Source organism: Copidosoma floridanum, unplaced genomic scaffold (genome assembly GCF_036245765.1).
Source record: "Copidosoma floridanum isolate Cflo_tuat_1 unplaced genomic scaffold, Cflo_Japanese_pri ptg000028l, whole genome shotgun sequence".
Lineage (NCBI taxonomy): Eukaryota > Metazoa > Arthropoda > Insecta > Hymenoptera > Encyrtidae > Copidosoma > Copidosoma floridanum.
The window spans coordinates 1,115,563-1,139,292 of NW_028321905.1; the positions used below are offsets into that span (position 1 = coordinate 1,115,563).

Sequence of the window (23,730 nt, forward strand, 5' to 3'; positions counted from 1 at the left end):
GTTGGGCAAAACAAATCGTGCTCTTGAAAGTAGGAGTTAGGGTACTTTATGCACAACCCCAGAGGGACAGCGATGAAATACGGCGGTGGGTACTTCACTCAATATTTAATAGGTCAAATAACGAAATTCCACCTGAATTTGTGGAGGGCCGAGGATGATACTTTGGAGAGAGGGGCAGTGGAGGGTTGTGAGGGATGCTTCGGACACATAGCTATATAATATATTCTGTACAATACATAATGTACGTATACATGTGTGTATGTGTTCCTATATTACATAGTCAATTGTGTGGGGCATTCCACACAAACCTCTCGCAGCCCTTTACAGATCCCACTGGCCCTCCACAAAAGCCTTCTCACCTCCTACCGTTTCCCCAAGGGGAGGTACAATACTATTTTTTATTTTGTTATTTTAGCATAGCACATTTTTTGTTAGAACCCCCGCTGCCACAGTGGGGAAAAAATCTTTGACTACAAATTCAGACCAGTTAAATTTTTTTTTTTAATACTCGTTAGATGATTCTCTTCAAAGAGTTACTACAAATTGTTCTATTTGGATGATACATTATCTCAAAAAAAAGAGTAAAACGACTAAAATATCACATTTTTATGTAAAATTTTCGAAAACAGGTACGTATGATATGTTTATAAGCTTAACAGTAAGAACAGAAAAAATCGTTATTATTGAGCTAAGCAACGTACTAGTCTGTCAACATAATCTATAACAAAAATTTTCATATTTTTCTGGGAAAAAGTGGTATTAAACACATATTTGAACGAAATTTAATGTATTTTGTTTTTTTTATTACTTGCGTAATGATTCTCTTCATTAAGTCACAGTAATTTTTATGGTAAAGATAGAACGTAACCTTAAAAGAAATGTAAGAAGATGAAAATACCACATTTTTTATGTAAAACTTTTGAAAATAGTTACGTATGATATATTATTCACTATAAACTCAATAGCAAAAACAGAGGAAAATGTTGTTATTTCCCCTAAACCACGTATTTTTTTGTCAACATTATCTAAAATAACCTTAACAAACAAATAGGATGCAGAAGCTCATCTGAATACCTTACGTCTGTACCGTACGTAAGTAAACGTATGGAAATTGAAAACTACTTGAAAACTTTTATGGACACTATTCAATGGTTTTAATAAGTATTTAGATAAGGTAAGAATTTTTTAATAGTTTAATCTTTTCATTTTTCTATAATTTCAAGAAATAAGCAAATATTCACCAGTAAAATCTGATTTTTAAGTCAATGTTAAAAATCCATTTTGTTATACACTCGAAACATCTACTTATTAATTTTTTTTATTATACTTATTAATTCTTTCATATAAATTTAACCGGATCAACTGGTAGAAAATATTTCAAATTAAAATTTAGTCGTTAACGGATAAACATTTTAAACATTATTTTAGATACAATTTCAAACCTTATTTTTAAAAATAATGCCTTAAGGACGTTCATTATACAAAGCAATTTGGGTAGAATCTTCCTAAAATTTCAACAGGATGTTCGTTATGATGTTGTAAAGTCACGTATGAAATTGAAAACTGCTTCACAACACCGTTTTTTAGATATTGAATGTAAAAAAAACTTCAATTTCACACGTCACCTTATGGAAGAGTCACTTAAAAATGGAATTTATGAAAAAATGATCGTCCAATTTTTTTTTTCATGGCGCAATACCGTAAGGATGGTATAATATTTAATTTTCAGAGGGATCAACAAGTTATTTCTGTAATTAAATAAAAAATAGCGTCAGATGCCTATCTATAAGTATACAAACGCATGCAACACAAATGCCTGCACACTCTATATTTCCCCTATAACTGTAATGAACGTCCTTAAACATCTGTTTGTATTTGTAATAATAAGAATCAAAAAGTATTTGAAATAATGCAATTGCAACATTATATAAGAACTCTGATACATAATTGACAATATGTTATATTCGTAAAGATGGTGAAAGAAAAAAAGTGTAGAAGGAATATACAGGAAAAATTTGTATGCAACTATAATTAGAAAGGAAATTGAAGCATTTTTAAAAATTGTAATAATGGCCGAATTTTTTCTAAAATAAAAATAGTTTTCTTTTCTTTAAATAAGTTGACAAACATACAAATAAAATCAATTGAACCATAATTTTTGCAATTATTTTTACGACAAAAAAGTGTAATAAATATATCATACATGCTTGATCTTAAATGATTACAGAGATTGTTAAAGTCTTAACATTGAAAACTATTTTTTTAAGTTATTCCTTCTAAAAATGGAAAAATTACATTAAATTGTTTTAAAAAACTATCAAATAAGTATGTAAAAGCATCTAAAGAACAAACAGTTGAAAATCTGTTTACAATTGTGGTTAACTATTAGCAGTATGGATGTATGGGTATGTGATCGGGCAATAAAATGTACAACACTATCATTTTTATTATAAAATACGAACACGTTTATTCTCACTATTTTGAGTATATGCCATCTTTAGTCTTTACAATCAAAGATACAATCGTAAGCTGAACTGAAATAACGCAAGATCAAATCAAATAAAGAAATACGAAAAGCAGGGAGTGCGTATCGACAGACTGACCGCGCGAGAAGGAAAAAACTATAGGTATTAGACGCTGAAATGCAGCGTCACGGCGTCTCGTCCTCTTGCTATTGCGCATGCGTTAAAATTTAGTTACGAGCTCCAAATATACATCTTACATTAACAGAGTCTTATTTAAAAAAAAAATAAAAGAAGTAAACCTGGGGGTATAAATGGGTCATGGGACTCACGGTAAGAACGAATTTCTTTAAACATAAGATGAGTATAAAGACACACAATTTCTCAGGTAACGAGGGGGTCGCGAGACCTCCTTATGATACTCTTTAAACTTATCTGATGTTTAAAGTACTTCATTCTTACCGTGCGTCCCATGACCCATTTATACCCCCTGGTTTGTTTCTTTTAATTTTTATTTCATTTTATTTTTTTTCATTTCTTGTTGTATTTTATTTCATATTTCATACCATTATTTTTTCAAATTTAATTTCATAACTTTTTTTTTTCATTTATTTTATTTTTTGTTTTAATTTCTTGTTTTATTTTTTTTCATATTTTATTTTGTGGTTTTGTCATAATTAATTTCATTTATATTTTTTCATATTTAATTCCATAACTTTTTTTTCATTTAATTTCCTTTATTTTTTTTTCATTTCTTGTTTTTTCAACATTTTATTTCGTTGTTTTGTCATACTTCATTTCATGACTTTTTTTCATTCAATTTCCTTTATTTTTTTTATTTCTTGTTTCTTTCATACTTCATTTCGTTGATTTTTCATATTTAACTTTATAACTTTTTTTCATTCAATTTCCTTCATTTTTTCTTCATTTCTTTTTTATTATATTCCATTTCGATGTTTTTCATATTCAATTTCATTTTTTTTTTTCCTTATTTTTTTGTATTTTCTTTATTCCATTTTTTTTTCTATTTAATCTTCTTTTTTTTTTCATTTTTATATTTCTACAGTAACGTGACATTGTAACATAATTTGTTTGTCGAATCTGCAATAAGCGCCCTTCAAAACCATTGGAACGTTCTGCAACTCTATTGTATATGTTTATTTTAATAATTCATTTATTAATAAAATAATTTATTTATAACAGTAACTATTAGCATCATTTTAATGCCAAAAAAGATCAGGTCTAAAAAAAATCAGTCGGTATTTTATGCATCCAATGTATAAAATACAAATATTTAATGCGTAATAACGCGCCTTATTCGATTTAATCTACAAAACCCTATATGTGCTAATGAAATGTTTTTTTTTTTTTTAATTTATTAATTAGAAAACAAATAAATAATTTATCATTAATTGAATGTATTATCAGTGAATGCATATGAAAATAAAAAATAAGTTACGAACCACACGATAAGTACAAGAAACCGAATTTCTATAGACGGCAGCGCTCGTAGCAGAGTGGGTAAGGTACCCGACTCGTTTGCAGGAGGTCGATAGTTTAAATCTCTTTACTGGAAAGTTTTTTTTTTTTTTTTTTTTTCTAAAGTATTGTAGAAGGAAAAATTTCTAAGTTAAATAAAAATTATAGTGGGAAAATAAAATTGAAATCCGTTTGAAAATTAATTGCTTGGGAGTGTGAACGGGAATGGTGGGCAAAGGTGTGTAGGAGAGTAGCGCGGCACAGTATATGGAAGATACATGGTGGGGTGAGGGGAAGTGTGCAGGGAATTGATAGTGAGGGCGACGAGGTAAGGGGGAAGCTTAGGAGGAAGTGACTTCCGGTAAGCCACTTCCGTTTCATGAAATCTGTCGGTTTTAAAATTCCAGCTCCCCCAGTACGCGAGATAAAGAACTTCGTTTTAAAAAACATTAGTTTTTTTCCTTTTTGTTTACGATGACAGACAATTTCGTTGATGAGATAAATGATAAAGATTTGCTTCGTTTTTGTTGTTGAGCTTATAATAAACATATCACACGTACGTATTTCCTAAAGTTTTAGATAGTAAATGTGATATTCTTATCTTTTTACAATTTTATTAACGTAATTTTTCATCTTAACCAAAAAGTTACTATTACTCAATGAGGGGAATTATCAAACGAAAAGGCCGATAATTTTCCATAAAAATTTGTATTTTTTTTTTTTTTTTTTTTTTTAGATACGTTGACAGAAAAATAAGTTTCTTGAGTATATATTAACGATTTGCTCTGTTTGGTTTTCAGCTAATAATAAACATTTACGTACTAATTTTGAAAAGTTTAACGCATAAAATATGGTGTTTTCATCTTTTTACTTTTCTTTTGACGTTATTTTTCATCTGAACCAAAGAGGTTGATGTCACTCAATAAATAAAATTATCTCACGAGTACAAAAAAATTTAAAATCAATTAAAATTAGTGGTCAAAGCCGAATTTTTCGAAAAAAAATATTGGAATTTCTTTTGAAATTCTGTTGATGTACGCAATATTTAGGTTGATACTAACGATTTGCCTTTTTTTTTGTTGTTCGGATTATAAACAACATACTATACGTACCTGTTATCAAAAGCGTCACATAAAAAAGTGCTATTTTGATCGTTTTAGATTTTATTGAGGTTATGTCTCATACTAATCGAAAAAGTTGCAGTGACTCGTTAAAGAAAAAATCATCTAACAACTATTTAAAGAAAAAGTTTTGATCGGTACAAATTTGTGGTTAAGGACGATATTTTGCAGAAAAAACTTTTTTTTTCACTATGCACCGTCTTCGACAACCCCCACAGAACTCTACTTTTCCTACATACCTCCACTTCACTGTGCTAGCATAATTTTTTTAAACTCTCCACAAACTCCCTCCTATTGCCCGACAATAAAGTATTTTGCTTTTTTTTTAAAACCGCAAATCTCGCAACAGAAAGTAGATATTAATTTGATTATCACAGCCCCACAAAAAAAATTTCGGTACTTAAAAAAAGAGACGCATGTCTTCCTACGGAGTTTACACAGCTGATTCCAAATTTAAAGTCAAAACAGCACTTTCCTTGATCAGTTTTTAAGATAACCTCAAATAACCTAATTTTTTAGTATGTGATGCAAATACGTGGTTGTAATTTGGATTTTGTACTGCTGAATTAAAAAATAAAATCACATTTGTAGAAATACTAATTACTTAGCAATATAACTTTTAAAGAAAAAAATCAACTCTTATTTGCAATTGTTTGAGAACTGTATACTCGTAGATTTTGAGGCGTGGAACCTGAAATTCTTACACCAAAAAAAAAAGTGTACCTCATTGGACATATGTTTTTTCATTATTTAGAGGCACTAAATTTAAATGTTTTAGAAATTGTATCGTTTTTTATGATTATTAGTATACATAACCTCAAAAAATTTTATGTTTAAGTGCTTGAGTTCTTAATATTACAGTATGGTTTTAAAATGTTTTTGAAGGCACTGAACTGATAAAAGTGCTATGTTAGACATTGAGTAAGAAATTTGGTACAAGATTTCAAAACAAATTAAAGATAAGCATTTTTTTAAATGCCACAATAAATCCACTACTTAGCTTGAATCAGTGTTGGTACCTCACAGCTATTTAATAAAGCAATTATTTTTTCTTATCATAACGTGCTCTCTTGGATTCAAATGATCTTCGTAGTGGCTTTCTTCGATTTCCACTTATTATCTCAGGCACATCCCTTTTTAATGTCCAATAGTAATCTGCCATAATATTTTCATTTTATCGTCCTTGAGATCGTTATCGAAATGTAACTTCAAACTCATTAAACAATTCAGCTTTTTGAAACTATTAACCATTCTTGATTCATTTTTTTTCCATTCCGGACTTTTCACATTGTCTAGGAACTGTTCAACAAATTTTTAAAGTCAAGCCATGTTTTTTTCTTACGAGCCATCATTTTATTCACAAATGTACTGTCATTCAATAGCTGCCGAATTTGAGGACCATAAAATATTCCTTCCTTTAATTTTGCATCAGACACTTAGGGTAACTGAGACGCCATATACTGCAAACATTGTCCCTCTTTATCTAATGCTTTCAAGAATTGTTTAATGAAACCTAGCTTGATATGAAGAGGTGGAAGGAGAACTTTTGATGGCTTCACTAATTTCTGAAAATGTGACTTTATTTTTTAATTCATCAGTGCAAAATCCAAATAAAAACCATATATTTCTATCACATACTCAAAAATTAGGTTTTTTGAGGTTATCTCAAAAACCGATCAAGGAAGGTGCTGTTTTGACTTCTAATTTGGAATCAGCGGCTTAAAATCCATCGAAAGACATGTGTTTTTTAAAAAGTATCGCAATTTTTTTTTTGTCGGGGTGTGTTACTTTTATATTTATTAATACAAGTGTGTCATGAGGGAAAATTGATTAAAATACAACTTATTGTTATAAGTGACTAGGATTTCGGTAAAAAAAGGAAAAACGATTTCGTGAAAAAACAAAAACGGCTCAAGAAATTACAGTAAAAGCGCAATTATCTTCAAATTTAACGTATTTTAGTTCTTTGGGCGGCTGATTACATAAGAATGTATTTCTCTAAAATTATAATTTGGCTGATCCAAAATGGTGGGGTAAATTTTTTTCAAAATTTGATGAGAACTAAAATATAAGAGTTTTTGAGTCATTGATTACGATGAAAAGATCGTTTTAAAAATTTTATCACAGCTGATATAAGATGGCAGATTAAAAAGTTGTATTTTTTTTAATTCAGCAAGAACGGCTAAAGATAGATTATTGAGTCTTTGATTATGATAAAATGGTTATTTAAAAAAATCTAATATGCCCAACTCAAGATGTCATAAGACTATATATATGTATATACATACTACAGACTATGTAGTTTATCGATACTTCGACCGATCGATTTTGATTTGCTGAGAGTTATATTTCATTCTATTCCAAATAACGCCAAAATTAAGCTACGAACTTGCTGACGATAAGAAAACAAGAGAGAAGTTATGTCTGATTTCTGGCCTGCGTGAGCTGACTCAGACACATTGGTACAAAAGAACCTAAAATTTAATTTCAAAATAAAATGCATCTTTGAAAAATTAGAATATACGAATTCTGTCCAGAAAGTATCGGGCCTACCTCTATAACTCTACGCCGTAGTGTTCGAGCGACCTCTGCGGTGCGTAAACGTAAATATTAAAGCCTTACGAACACAGCAGTTGCTCATTGATACCTTTTGGACGCACAGTTAATGCGCAGCACGTCTTTATTTACAAAGTTATTTTTGAGTTTGACAGATTTCATCATAGTCAAAAATGACTGAAATCATCATATGGCTGTGCAGGAACTAGAAGAAGACCTTTGAGTATTATAAATTATAATTTGGGAAATTTTAACTTTAAACTTACAAATGACACGCGTGTGTGCAAAGCTCACACCGAAATTGCTCAGCGCAAAGCAAAAACAGCTCCACTTAGACATCACACAGGACAAATTAGAAACGGTCAATAATGATTATACTTTGCTTAAAAAAGTTATTACTGGTGATGAGTCATGGGTTTATAGTTATGATCCTGAAAGGACAGCGATTTGATGAAAAAACGACGGTTGAGAATAATGGGACAAGAGAACTCAAGGCCATCCTTAAAAGTGAGTTCCAAGACTGTTTTGAGACGTTGAAACATTGCTGGAACCGTGATTTTAATCCAATGGGGATAAATTTAAAGAATTACATGCACCGGATGATGAAGAATAATGCCAGCGTGAAGTTGTAGAAGTGGGCCCTATACTTTCCGGACAGACCTCGTATAATCATACAGATTATTGAAAAATAATGTACACAGAGAATCGAATCATAGAGAAGTTCAATAGCCATTGCTAAAAATCCATAATTATATTGCAGTGATAGGTATATAGAATTCGTATTAAGACTATATTAATACAAGATTTCATTGAATTAAAAGAATAGTACTTATTGCAAGATTTCCATTTTACTTTAGGAGGTAACAGTAGAAATATAAATTATTCAACTTTTTTACAAGCTTTATTTACTATCGTTAAAAAATAACCAATCCCTCAAAAATCTACAAACTAATTATACTTTTTAAAATATTTTTTCTGATGCATAACGTAAAATGACACTTGTTTATATCAAGTATCTCATGTAAACAGAAAAAATATACAGACTTTTTTATGCTATTCTCGAAATTTGAAAGTTATGCACCAAAATATATATGTTTGTGACAAATTTTTTTATTGGTTAAACAAGTGTAAAATCTTCAAGACTAGTCAATGATTCATAATCAGCATCCTAGAGAGAGCTTTAGTACAGTTTGCATTAAATTTTTAATAAAAATACAAAAAAATGTATCTACTATTTTTCATGAGCCATTGTAAAATCGTTAAAACTAAATTCTTATTTATAATCAGCCACTTGAAAATCCGTGCAACGCAATTTTTGAAATTTTAAAGACAAAAAATGTTGTGCATCACCTTGGATCGGCCATATTAAGTATCTTAGAAAATATTTTATTCATAAATAGCGACTCTATTAAGCCTTATATCACAAGTCTCACCAGACAAAAAAAATCTAGTTTATCTTCAATCAGCCATATTTAATATTTAAAAAATAACCTTATAATCGTAATCAGTGATTAAAAATATCCATATATAACGATTCTTATCAGATTTAGAAGAAAATAATCTTTTTTACGTCAACCATCTTTAATTAGCTGTATCAAATTTCTCAAAAATAATTTTTTCATCTTAAACAGTGAACTGAAAAAAATTCCTCATACATCAGTTCTTATTAAATTTTATAGAAAAAAAGTTTTGTCCACTACCTTCTGACGTAATTAGTAACCCCAATAACTAATATATACTGAATTTTGAAATAATAATACGTGTCCTATGATTCGTTAAACCGCTATTTTATTTTCACAAAATTATTTTTTATGTTTGCGCCAATATAATTATTGTTTATAACAATAAAACGTTCTCAACTATATTTTTTCTTTATGCAAAACTACCTTATTAATAAAATAAAAAAGAGAATCAAGTCAATACTTGCTTTTTATCACGAGATTTACGATTTTTAAGAAATAAGAACAAAATCTTCTACGGTACATCTCCCTTTCGTCCCTAAACAGCTCACCCATTATTTTCAGGAACCTTAGTGGGGCCCTCAAAACTTTTATCAACAACTACACACGCATATGTAAATATTGTATGTCATTTTTAAGATTATTTAATTATTTAACTAAGATGAAACAAAAATTCTCCATCACTATTTCAAATCAGATTGATCGTATTAAATATTTTTTTTAAAAATCAACACATTAATGTATGTATATACATTAACAATTGTTGCTTGTAACGTATATACTAGTAACATTGTGAAATTATGCGGACAATCATATTGAGAAAAGAACATGCATTATGATACTATTTCTGTACACACACACACAAAACAATCGTATCATTTTTTTTTAAGGTTTATTTGTTCTTTCATTATCTGAAATATATTACATGTTTCCAGATAAAAACATTATATTACATGTCTTACATTCAGAACTTTATATTTGACTTGTTTAATTTTTTATAACTATATACATGTGTGTCTATGAAAAATGTTTTAACCAATAAAAACATGTTTTTTTTAGGAGGCTTACACATACTTGCCATTTTAAGCAAGGGCAGTATTTGAAATTTTCACGAATTAAAAATTAATGATATCTACAAGAATAAATACGCAGCGAGTGCAAAAAATAAGAAACATACGGAAAATAAGGAAAAATTCAGTCTTTTTCCGTTAATTTGACTAATGTTATTTTTAATTAGGACTAGTAAAGTAACCCTACTGAGAACCAGTAGTGTTGAATAGTAAATTTAACATAGGGTCAGTAAATACGAGTTGGTAAATGATTTAACTGTTAATTATAGAAGTTAATTTTAAAAAATTAATTATTAGATGGGCAAGGATCACCAATGCATAGCCTAACTACTTTGCAGAACTGTTTCATATAGAAATTAATTGTCAAGCTAATATACATTTGTAATCCACATCAAACTGTTTCTCAGTATTGTTAGATGAATTGATTTTACTGCTAAGCAAATAAGTGCAACGTCACGTAGACGTAACTAGTGATTTTGTAAAAGTAATGTGCAACCATGTTACTAAAAGGCGCTTTATAAATATTTATTTGTAAACTTGATGACTACATGATTCCACAGCGTTACGGGTTTGTACCTTAAAAACATGCAAAGTTGGCATCAGTAGCTTGCTGCAAAAAGACGCACTATGCACACACACACGCACGCGCACGCACGTGCAGGTATAAAATAATTTAATAATAATTTGTATGGCGCTTAGTCAGAATTATCTCGATAAACCCCAATAATTTACATTGTGAGCAAAAAAAAAAAAAAAAACAGTTAATAACAATAAGATGCAGTAACAAGTGAAAAAAAACAATTTATCAGTAGTTTCTAAAACTTTGAAGAGCACAAACGTCAAAATGACATAAAAAACAAACATTAATAAATGAAGCAAACGTAACTAATAATAATACAGGATTAAGGATCCAAATTGCAGTAAAATTCACGAATGTTAGCCACGAATAGAACTGAAAATCCAAGAACTAGAATAAAGATTGAACAGGGCACACAAAATGCGTGATAAACATATAGGAATTATAAAAAAATTAAAATAAAAAAAAGGGATAGCAGAGCGGCAACAGTGGTTACAAGAGAAAAAGCCCAAGAAGACAGAAAAGATTAGAGTTGTCAAAAAATTAGAGAAATACAAGATTCATTCCTAATAAATCAAAAAAAATATAGAAAAAAGCATTGACGTTTAATACTAACAAATAATAACAACTAACAAATAATTCAAGCATAATAGATGAAAAGAAGAATTTAAAAAAAAAAAAATAATTAAAGCACAAAAATAAATAGTACGAGAAAATTGTAAAATGGGAGAAAGAATACCAAGAATGTAATAATGTGTGTCTAGAATATTACAAGAGTTTTCAATAAAGGCAGTGAAATATGAAGGTTTTTAAGGAGGTTCGACTGTGATGACATTTTGTGATAAAAGTTTTATAAATTTCAGTATATTAACATTATACTACAACTTAAATTTAAAATGAATTTACTACACTGTTTGTAAGATATATTTACATAAAAAACCGACATTTTAATATGTAAGCTTATGCAGAAATGATTTTGATTTCAAATTTTAAAAAAATGGCTAAATGAAGTTGCTTATTTTTTACGTATTAATTTTATTCAAACGAACATTTTGTTGAAGTTTGAGCAAGACCCACAAAAAATTTCAATTAAAAAGCCGGTAAAAAATGTGGTTGCAGCATACGCCTTAACAACGCTATGTTTGGCACACTCTTTTAATAAATAGTACACATAGCAAAAACAACTTTTTTGGTACTTGAAAACGTATTATTGAATATTAAATTTTACATAAAAATAGATTTTTATTATTGAACACATTACTCAATAATTAAAGTTAAATGAAGTTTATAATTACATTCATTTCAAAAAATTTTTTCTTTTCAATGAAATTGATCACACCAACTCTTTTGCGATTAACAGGATTGTTAACTTTTTTCATTTTCACCGAGGATTTTCTAGATGTTGAGCTTTTTTTCACTTGTCTCTTATCATTTTGCTTCGTCAGTGTTTATCTACTTTCACATTTTAAAAAACTTTCCATTAAAACGAATTCTTCCGTCACCAGCAGCATCCATAGTTATTGGAATGTTTTTTTTTATTTACTTCCATTTCAATCACACAATTTAAACAAGTTGTTCAGTTTTGTACCTGAATATTTGCCGACAAACCTTTTCTAAATTCAAATTGCGTCACGTTCGTTATTCTTATATTAAAGTTGAAGTAATTTTCCGATCATACGCCTTTATCACCGCGTACATTTGCAATGCTAAAGAGACCGTTTTACCTTTACTCTTGTACCTTTATTTATCAATGTACTAGAATTTTTACTTTAACTTTTGTCTCTATAAATATTGCTCTGCGAGCATAGTATGTTAGTTAGCGCGCCGCGGCGGCAGAGAAAGCTTCTCTCCGCTTGCCTTCACTTGAGCACATTTTCATAACTTAAGCACTGTAAATATATTGTATATATTTTTATTGCACATTTGCGTTACATTTATTTTCCGCCGTAAACCACTTCCACCTCTACACGACTGAACTGGATTGGGAGCAGCATAAAACCCCTTCCCTCGTGAACATTTTTGGTAGCAGAGCGTGGTTCCAGGGACCGACGGTCAGTGCAGGAGTGGATGTGTTCTAGTGCTCAGTGAAGCCTTGAATTTTGCCTTGACCATTTGATGCCGTGTAGGTAAAGCTGCAGTAGTGAGTCATTCAAGGAATCAGAGTGTGTGCATGCTCTCCGTGCTTGAATTTGCCAAGGCGGGCGGTCGTAAGCTGCCAACACTCAGCCCTATTATCAAGCGCTTCATCGCGACATCGACTGCTTCATGGCAGACGTCAAGGAACTCAAAATTTTATTTAAGCGTCAACAGGAGTTGTACAAAAGCATCAGCAATGCTTACGAAAACCTCAAGAAGCGCGGCAAGGATAAGTTCACTCGTGCAATCATCGAGAGCTGTATACAGCAACTACGAATAAACTGGGATGACTTCAAGGACACTCATCTCAGGATTCTCAACATTGCTCCAGACGATACTAAGGACATCGGCTATTTCAATGAAAACAGCTACGAAATCGCCGAAGAAGCTCACCTCGATTCGGCAGCTAATTTGGCTGAACAGCTCGGAAAACTTCCTGCATCGCCCGCATCAGACCCAGCTCCTGTTCCACCAGCTAACTCTCGCAACCTGCCGTCCATTGCTGTGCCCACATTTTCCGGACATTTCAACGACTGGCTCGAGTTTAAGGATCTGTTCTCTGCGATCATAGTCAACGATTCTCGACTTTCCAACGTCGAGAAGCTTCAGCACCTCAAGACGCATGTGCAAGGCGAGGCGGCTGAATTGTTGAGGACGATCCAGGTAATCGACGCCAACTTCGAGGCTGCATGGAAAAGGTTGAAGGATCATTATGCAAACAAGCGGCGCTTGGTTGCCGCGCTAACTCGCGATTTGCTAGCCGCGCCGGCTGTAAGCAACGAATCGCCTCTCGAACTCAAGGCATTGCTCAGTGGCACTGTAAATGCCTTGGCTGCACTTAAACAGCTTAAGCGTCCGACGGACCAGTGGGATGACTTGGTGGTCGCTGTTACAGCTCGGAAACTCGACGCTCGAACTTTCCAAGAATGGGAGTCATCGCTCAGCAGTACCCACGAGCCTCCTGCACTTGAAACGCTCGTGCGTTTTATTGAACAACGCATCTCAATGCTCGAGATCGTCGCGTCTTCTACAGAGAAGGCAACACGGAAGAAGGACAAGACGGCGTCTTCTACTTCGCACGCATATGCCGCCTTTACGGAGAAATGCCGCTTTTGCCAAGGTGAGCATTTCATACTACGCTGTGCCGATTTCAAAGCAAAATCGCCACATGAACGCAAACAGTTTGTTGAGGCCAAGAACATGTGCTATAATTGCCTTGGTGCTCACAAACTCGCAAGCTGCAAATCAAGCAAACGATGCCTAACTTGCAACGGGCATCACCATACGCTGCTGCACGAGAATCCTGCCACTACAGCGCATCTTGCATTTTCTGCATGGCCTGCTACACTCACGAAAGGGAGTCGCGTATCCTGTCATTGGATGGCATCGCCAGACTCTTCAAACACTACGCTGTTGCCTACTGCGCTCGTCCGAATTCAAGGCCCGGACGGACGCACACTCATCGCTCGTGCCATGCTCGACAACTGCTCTCAGCGATCCTTTGTTGCAAAGAGCCTGCTAAGTAAACTTCGCCAGGAATATGAAGAGGCCAGCATGGAGGTCATTGGCATCGGTGGCATCAAGACTCCGCGAGTTCATGGAAAAACTTACCTTACTCTCGCCTCCATGGTTAGCGAGGGGAAGCTCACGTGCGAAGCTCTAGTGCTCTCGCTTATATCCAGCTACAGGTCAGGAAACTTCAAGCTTCCAGGCGACTGGAAGTATATACAGGGTTTGGAGCTTGCAGACGACTTTCGAGCCGATCTGACGGGAATCGAGTTGCTGCTAGGAGCTGATGTGCTTCCACGAGTTCTTCAAGAGGGCTTACGCATCGGACTACCTGGGACACCCATGGCCCAGCACACCATATTCGGCTGGACGCATTCCGGTCCATTACATTATTGACATTTTCAAAATACAGACTTTAAGTTTGTTTTACATAAGTGCAGTGCTAATTGTTAATACTCCGTTTACCCCGAACCGTAGTATGGCGGGCGGTATGTTCAGTTTTGTACCTGAATATTTGCCGACAAACCTTTTCTAAATTCAAATTGCGTCACGTTCGTTATTCTTATATTAAAGTTGAAGTAATTTTCCGATCATACGCCTTTATCATCGCGTACATTTGCAATGCCCAAGAGACCGTTTTACCTTTACTCTTGTACCTTTATTTATCAATGTACTAGAATTTCTACTTTAACTTTTGTCTCTATAAATATTGCTCTGCGAGCATAGTATGTTAGTTAGCGCGCCGCGGCGGCAGAGAAAGCTTCTCTCTGCTTGCCTTCACTTGAGCACATTTTCATAACTTAAGCACTGTAAATATATTGTATATATTTTTATTGCACATTTGCGTTACATTTATTTTCCGCCGTAAACCACTTCCACCTCTACACGACTGAACTGGATTGGGAGCAGCATAAAACCCCTTCCCTCGTGAACACAAGTACATTTATTTACATTTGACAAATAAATTATTTTTTACAGTCTTGGTTTGAATTGTCAATTTATTAATTATAATAATTCATAAGAGTCAAAAACACAACAAATAAGTAATGTGTCAATAGTAGACGACAACGTGTTAGCAGCTAAAAAAATTAACAACGTTGCGCAACGTTCACTCTTCCTTTTACCTCTATAAGATTTCCCCTTACTAACACTACCAAACCTCCTTAAGTGACTTTACAGTTATAGTGGAAACGTGGGTAGAAAAAGACAATTGATCAGATCTATGAAGTAAGTTATCAGATTTTTAGTGAAATTTCGTCTCAACATTGAGAAAATATAAAAAAGGTAGAGCAGAAGGGGGAATCCTTATAGAAACAAGTAAGAAAAATTACAAAATAACAGTAGCGTAATATTATCAAAAGATTCGAATGCAAACATAGGGGGAAAAAGTGGACGGATTAACAAAATGAATATTAAGAGAAAAAAAGGAAAGACCAGAAAATATAAAACAATAAATGAAGGAGTAAGAAAACTGATAAAAGAAATAATAGTAAATGAACAAATGGAGAAGGATGGTTAATGTATATTGGCAGCAGAGAGGTAACAGAGATTACGTAGTAGAAAATCAAGAAGGATTTAACTAGATAAAAAATAAAAGAATAGAACAAAAAATGTAGTTTGACCATATTCCACGAGAAGTAAACATTGAAAAAAAAAATGAAACAATGAAACTAATAAAAAACTAAACTTATTTGGAAAAGAAAAAGAATAGGAGTCACAGATATAAAGTATGAGAGCTAAGTAAATATTAATGGAAAGTCATACATACAGTAAGGTGTAGTGTAATATTTTTTTACAATATATGGACGGAAAAAAAGTTAAAATGTATTAAATATTGATAAACTGAAAAATACTTACATTATACAAAAATCTTGAGCGTTCGTCACTTTCTTAACACCTACTTAGTTAGAAAATTAGGAGACCGTCGAGAATGTTGTTGATTTCTTACAGTTAAACTGTAAGCATTTAAGTTGTAACTAAGACCAAATTGATTTTTATTTCATGTACGAATTGGCTGTATGTTATTAAACTATAGAAAGTAAAATAAGACGTCCAATGACAGTTGGTAAAAAATATAAAACAACGTCCAATGGCGGTACTGTAAATTTACAAGAGTACCACCATTGGACGTTGTTTTAAAGTTAACTATAGGTAAATTCTATTTTTTTTTTTTTTGAAGTGTACTATCACATACTTAAATATTAAGTTAAAGGTTATAAGGCCAAAATTTATAGAACTTTTTGAAATAGATGTGAGTTTTTTAATTTGCGAATACATAATTTTTGGAAAAAGACGTATAATTTTGTGTATCATTTATTTTGTTAACGGTACAATATTTTCAAAAAAAACCATTTTATTATTTAATCGCTTATAAAAGTGACATTTCTGATCAAATATTTTATTGAACTTTTTATCAAACTTTAATGTGAGGTTACTGCTAGAGACATGGTTATATGATGCTGAGGTGTCTTAATATTGAAATTTATAATAGCAATGTTTATTTTTCACTTTTCTAATATCCAAACTGATTGTCCTACATAGCATTTATCGCGCTGGCATGTTGTTTTATGAGCTACGTTGGATTTTTTGAATTTGTTCATTATATTTTCATCATTATTATCAATAGTTTTAGAGTAGTTTAGTGATTTGAATAATTATTACCTCGTATTTTTTGTGATAAATTTTAAACGTATTTACATTGTTTAAAAAATTCCTGAACTACAAAATTATCATAACTTTTTTTTTAATTACTAAAAGGTATTTTTTAAACGCGATTTTTATTTTAAAAAACATTGATTCCTTTTTTTACATACTTTTTTGGAAGCTTACTTGGACAGTTGTTTGCTTTTGATACTTTACTAACATAATTTAAATACGTTTCATTATAGGTGCAATGTTACAACTTCACCTTTTCATCGTCTAAAATGTTAACTATACCAGTTTTTTGTAATATGAAAATAAAAATTTAGATAACTATTTAGGTACATTAGTTTACTATACCAATTTGTTGTAATACCGGCGTTAGTCTGCCCAATTAATGTCATACAGAGACAATTCATCATATAGTTATTAGATTCTTCTTTATTTCTTTGATTATTGTCAACTTAGTTTTGTGGTCACATTTATTTACATGTTTTAAGACTGTCCCTCCAGAATTTTTGGTTATTACTACCCACACATTACCTATAATACTTTTTATGCTAGGATCTGAACCTGACATGTATTAAATACTATATTAAAGCCATTACACTAAATTTGATTAAGTTATTCGAAATCAATGTCATTCTATTAATATTGACCGTGTTTCTATAAATATTAATTTTCATCTTTCATGATAACTTAGATTTAATTTATTCATTCTTCTGATTTCTTTACTTTTTTGACTGTATATAAGTACATATTAGTAAGGAATGTTTATTAGAATACACTTGAAAATATCTTACTGTAACTTTTTTTGTTATAGTATCATTTGTAGCGTATGTAACAGGAGCCTTCCAAAAAGAGGTGGAGTAAAAAATAAATGAAATGAAATCAATAGAATGACGTATTTAGTTACCATTTTCATCAAAACATGGACAATCGATTTCTTCAAATCCCTCCTCAAGCTCATCCCACCAAGGTGGTCGAAGAAGTCGAATGTTGGCTCTTCTTACAATATGGGTCATTTTACTACATAATTCTTCAACAATAAATCTAGTAGGTTTATACAATATTTTAGAAATTTTCCCAACGAAAAACGCGTTGACAATTTTATCCTGATTACTATTTGTGGCATCAGGACGGCGAAAACAAACACTGGCATCAATTTCAATCTGTTTTTGAGGTGGACTTGCATCGCTGACAACATCAAATTTCCTACTATTAAGAACATCATTGACTCTTAACAGCTCAGATTCTGAGTCCAATTTGATAAACAAGCTTTCATCAGTTATATGATTTATAACTCCTTGATAATAAAGATTATTATAACGAGCTAAAACTCTATGCCCTTTCCATTCACACAAATTAACTATTGTTATTGTAGGTGTTGAAGAAGTTATCGACTGAGAAAAATTTAGTCTGCCGTTAGAGGCATCTTTTCCAGAATAATTAAATTCATTTTTCTGAACAGGTACAGCTCTTCCAGATAACTGAAACATAAAAATTTATTAAATTTGAATGTGTATCAAGCTTTAAACTTATTTTAAAGAACGGAGAACTTTCAAGGTAGAAGTTACTTTGTCATATATGGACATTTTATTGGACTTATGGAACATTTAGAAGTATCGACTAACATAATTTGATGGTATCACAAAATGACGAAATTGAAGTTTACGAGTATCCAAATGAGATGCATATTTTAACACACACGTTTTTCTGTATTGGCACTCACTCTTTCGAAACATATTATTCCAAATGCTATCATCAATTTTCTTGAACATGAGTTAATTGTGTATTCCTTATTTTGTGCATACATAATACTTAAACATTTATTTTCAATGTAGGTAAAGTGAGGCTCACATTCAAATCCTTTTAAAAGATATCCAGGTTCTAAGCTGTTGAGATGTTTATCACAAAATCAGGTATGTTGTTGCTACAAATCTATTATACGTCCATCTTATATTTAAATAATTAATTACTACTCAAACAGCCCATTAAAAAATACAACAAACAGACCTACGAATAAGTGTGTACCTACAAAGCACCTATAGTAAACTGTATTTCAAAGGCATTTAGTGGTTCTTATAAAATTCAGAAAGTAACTATAACTTAGTTCTCGTATGATACGCCATGCGTGACGCATATCTTAAGCAACATTGAAAGCTGATTCCAGCCTCGTTGTTGAAGACGGCATACGCTTCTATCGTTGGTAGCTCTTGACAACTATAGTTTTTCTAGAATATGTTTGTATTCAAAATGATGGTTTTTTAAATTGTAGAGTAAATAAAATTTTTTCTCTAATGTAGAGTAGTTATTCTTATTTAACTATAAAATACGTTAAAACAGTATGTTTAGGTGATTCTTATATTTGTTTTCAAAGAAACATTACAAATAAACGTTCAAACAAATTCTAAATCATAACAATCCATTGTGTGTCATGGGCACCAATACATTCTTAGGTTATGGTTACATACGCATAAAATTTAATTGATTTATACTATAATTAGGATAAAGCTAAGCGTAATCATCGAATAATAACTTCCAATATTACTGGAAATATGCACAAACGCGCGAGCACACACACAGAAAGAGAAGAGCACACACACACACTCATAAAACTGCGCAATCATAAATGCTTATAAAAACTAATAGTTTCTTACTTATATTTTCCAAAACAGTAGGAGTTATACATTTGTATAAAAAACCCTTTCAAAAACAAGAACTTTTTTCTTCAATTGCATGAAAAACACTTATACTTTTTAGAAAAAGTAAGGAACAGGATTGTACATACTTTACATGTCACTGTTTGTAATGCTTACTTAATATAACCAATCTCTTTTTTTCTTTTTAATCACTTCATGTCTTCTTTTTCTTTTGTAACTTTAGACAATGGGCTCAAAAATATATTTAAAAAAAAAGAAAAAAAAAAAGTTTACTTCAATCTCCTCTTATACTTTTCTTTCTCGCAAAGTATTCTACTTAATAATAGAAAGCAAATCACACCTATGTAAATCCTTGATATGTTATAAAGCCGTTGAGACTTCCAATCATAAACCTAATACGTATAAAAAAATTTTTTTTAATAAATATTAGTTATCTACTTAGTGCACTTCTTAATTCAAAGCAGCCTTAAATAAGCTCTAAAATAGTATCTTACATGCTATTAAAAAATACTTTAAAAACTTAAAACTAAAATCCAATGAATACATATGTTGTCATAATTATTAACTTTTTTCACTAACATCAGAATAACAGTAGTTCAATAGCAGATACCGATGATACCTAATGTCAGATCCGAACTTGCTTAAAAAAAAGCTCACATTTCTTTAATTAATTGATCTTACTAATATAAAGAGCAAAGTCGCTCAAACCGTTGTAATCGCTAACCACAAAAACTACTGAACCGATTTTACTGAAATTTTGCGTACTGATTCATAACACTTCCAAGATGGTTTTAGTATAGTTTTTATCTTGAAAAATTTAATAATAATAGCAATAAATGAGCTTAAAAATTTGTAAAAATACGCCAGCTTTTCACTTTAGTTCAGTAGGATCCGCTAGGTGGCGTCAACATAAAATCGAAGCTACCTGCAACAGAATTAAATAAGTGTGGTTATATAAGGCCAGAGAGTCTCGATAATTTCTGTATTCGTTTACCGGCAAATCATCGAGCTGCATCGAGAATGTAGACGAAAGTCGTGCAGCTGGGTATTCCGGTTACCTACGACACTCTTCTCTAATGGGCAAGTGACCTACGTCTACATCTACCCTGAATCTTCAGGATTGACAAGTGCCACCAATAAATAATTATCATAACCGATAACGTCTTCGGCAAATTACTAGGAGACGTATCTAGCCAGAGCACAACCTGCTCCATCACTTCAGAGTTGTGTGGCCGTACCACCATCCCACCTGGTACTGTCAGAAAATTTTTGGCTACAAATGTAAGCCAGGGAAGACAGCCCTGAAAAGCACGAGCAGCCACAACAGCTTCAGACATTCTTTCTTCCCTCCATCACAGTCTCCATACATAGAGACTTCGAGGGTAAGAGTCAAGCTACCCGCAGCCGGCTCTTTATCATCAGGAATAATAATAAGGAATAGCTGGAAATTTCACCACTGGCTCTTTTCAGGGTCATCATAAGTATTTCCGTTCCTTACGTAATCATCAATCTCATCAGTTCTTTTAAGGGCCACCTAAGTTTAAGCTACCTTGCCAACAAATACATTTTTACTACCATTTCCGAAAGCGATTCATCAACTAAAAGAGTATGTTAACTAAAGACGGCCATTATTAAATTAAGTCAGTCATTCACTGGCAGTCGTCACGAGTGGAGTTGTTCTTCGCAAGGCTGGGAACCCTGGTGACCGATGACCCTATATTACCCTCTCGACTCTAAGCATTCAACCAGGAATCACTGATCCTCTCCAAGGTCTGCACTGGGCAAACCTATAACAGCTATGAAGGAAAAAAAAGTTGAGCCAACGGGACTGTCTCCAACGGGCAAGTATCACGAACCAATCTCCCTATCTTAGATCACCAACACAACTGAGTCTAGAAAAAAAAGGTGCTTTAGACACCAACGTTTTTGACGTTATACCAGGAGACATTGGGAAAGACCTTTACAACTAGCTCCAAAGCTTCGAACTTTGTAATTTTTCTCTCGATCAGTCTGAGGCTTCAACAGCAGGCCAGAGAAGATCACCCAAAGGTATCCAGGCAGTCCTAATTGCTGTCAACTTCTGTCAAGAGAGAGTTTGCTTAAGAAGCTCACCGTGTTTTTAGGGCCATCGGATGTTGAACTACCTTGCCAACTAATATATAAGAACTTAACAAAGTTGACAGAAACTTAGGGGTCACAAAAGTCTTTAGCATGCCAAAAGTCGCAAGAGGGTGAATTGGAAAAAAAACTTCAAATGTTTCTAATAAATACACTTTCAGGCGTCAAGAAACTGACGCAGAAAATTTATCGAGATTGAACAGCAGCATCAAAATCGACAAATAAAGAATCCATTACGCGAGAGATCATTTTTTCATTGTACCCTAACAGTAATTTCTTAAATCTTTCAGTTTTTTAAATGAGTAGAAAATGTATTTGTAATTTTGTGGCGATAAAAAATGCAGTTATTAAGCTCCAGGACTTTGTTACTCTGGTAATAAAGTTGTTCGATAAGAGAAAAAAAAATTTTTTTAGTATATATTTTTTTGGGGTTTCAAATTTAACAGCGTTTGAAAATAGCCCTTTTCGTAAAATTTAAATTTATTACGATACGGGAGAAACTGCAAATCAACGGCCCCATATGGCTAACGATTATATTATGGCATAAGAAACGTACGGTACTTTTCAGCATAATTATATTTTTTTTAATTTGTACAGCTTATTATTTGATCAAATAAACTGTTTGGATTCCGAACAAATACGTTTTAAATACGAAGATTTTTGTTCTGAGAAGTGTCAGGAATATATGTAAAAATTTTAACTGAAAACGTTTCATATTACATGTCAACACACTACGGTGTTTCATTTAGTGAGTCTCGGGCGAAGCCGAGATGGTGGTCCGGTAGTACTTTATAATTAAGTGTAGCACTAAGTATGTAAATATTTTGATATAAGCTGTTTAACTACTGCAGATGTACAAAAAATACCATTAGCTGAAATTTTGTTACTTTATGATGATTTTAATTTACTTTTTTTTAGTTTCTGAAAAAAACCTTTATAATTAACGAGGGCATACTCGTAAGTGGTGTTAGAACAAACAAAAGTGATAAAACAAAAAAAATGCTCAAAATATAAATAATAGTGTTACGGTTACGTTATTCAAAACGAATTTTAATGTCCTATTAGACAAAGCTCGACATACCTCAAATTAACAGTAATATGACAAGCATTTGTTTCATGCAACTAAACAATGCTCAAAGCAACCATGGTATACGATACTAGCAACTGAAATAATTAAGAGATTTGAATAACCTAACAGAAAACAAAAAAGCAGCAAAAAAACTACTATATGCCAATGTGAGAGATTTTATCTTAAAGGTAACAAACTCACATCGACTAAAGAAGCTACCCGTTGTATTCTAACAATTTCTGATCTACAAGTGTCTACTAAGCAATGCCAATTACCACAAGCAATGAATGTAAAGAAGTTATCGATATTCAGTCGTCCAATAAAAAAACTGTACCTACAATCTTTCCAATCGCGAATACGACAGACATGTTAAACCTAATTAGGAACGCAAAATAGTATGCGGTTGGTTATGGTTCGCAAGTCAAGTTTCCACAAAATTATAGTATATTTAGACGCACCTATTAAGCCGCATTTTTAATACACTACAAATTAATTAGAATGGCATTCGGGTTGAGAAATACGGGCCAGATAAAAAGTCAGCCATATCTTGCATGCTAGACAAATTTATTGGTAAGAGCACATTTGTATGTATAAATAACATATTCAATTATTGAAAATTTCTTAAATGGAAAATTTTTTATTAAGACACGAAACGATTCAAGAAGGTTCATTGAAAACAATAGCATAGTAAATACAAGTTAGTAAAACGAAAAATCGTTTATTTGGATCATATAACAAGTGAAAAAGGTTTAATATAGAGGTAGTCAATTTCTACCATACACCAAAAAATATTAGAAATGGTCGTTTATTTTTAAAACATGCAGGATACTATGTTCGCTTAATCAACGATTTTGCAAGACAATGAGATGA

At 32.1% G+C, this 23,730-nt stretch overlaps 1 protein-coding gene across 2 annotated transcripts in view; it reads right to left on the reverse strand.

Annotated features, from left to right (window-relative positions):
* cic (Putative transcription factor capicua) overlaps positions 1–23,730 on the reverse strand; it is a 1,044,991-nt gene that overhangs the window by 917,861 nt on the left and 103,400 nt on the right. For both annotated transcript variants that reach the window (XM_089595817.1, XM_089595818.1), the window contains one exon: positions 17,927–18,500. In XM_089595817.1, coding sequence (XP_089451943.1) covers positions 17,927–18,500 — 574 coding nt within the window. The remainder of the gene's footprint in view (positions 1–17,926; positions 18,501–23,730) is intronic.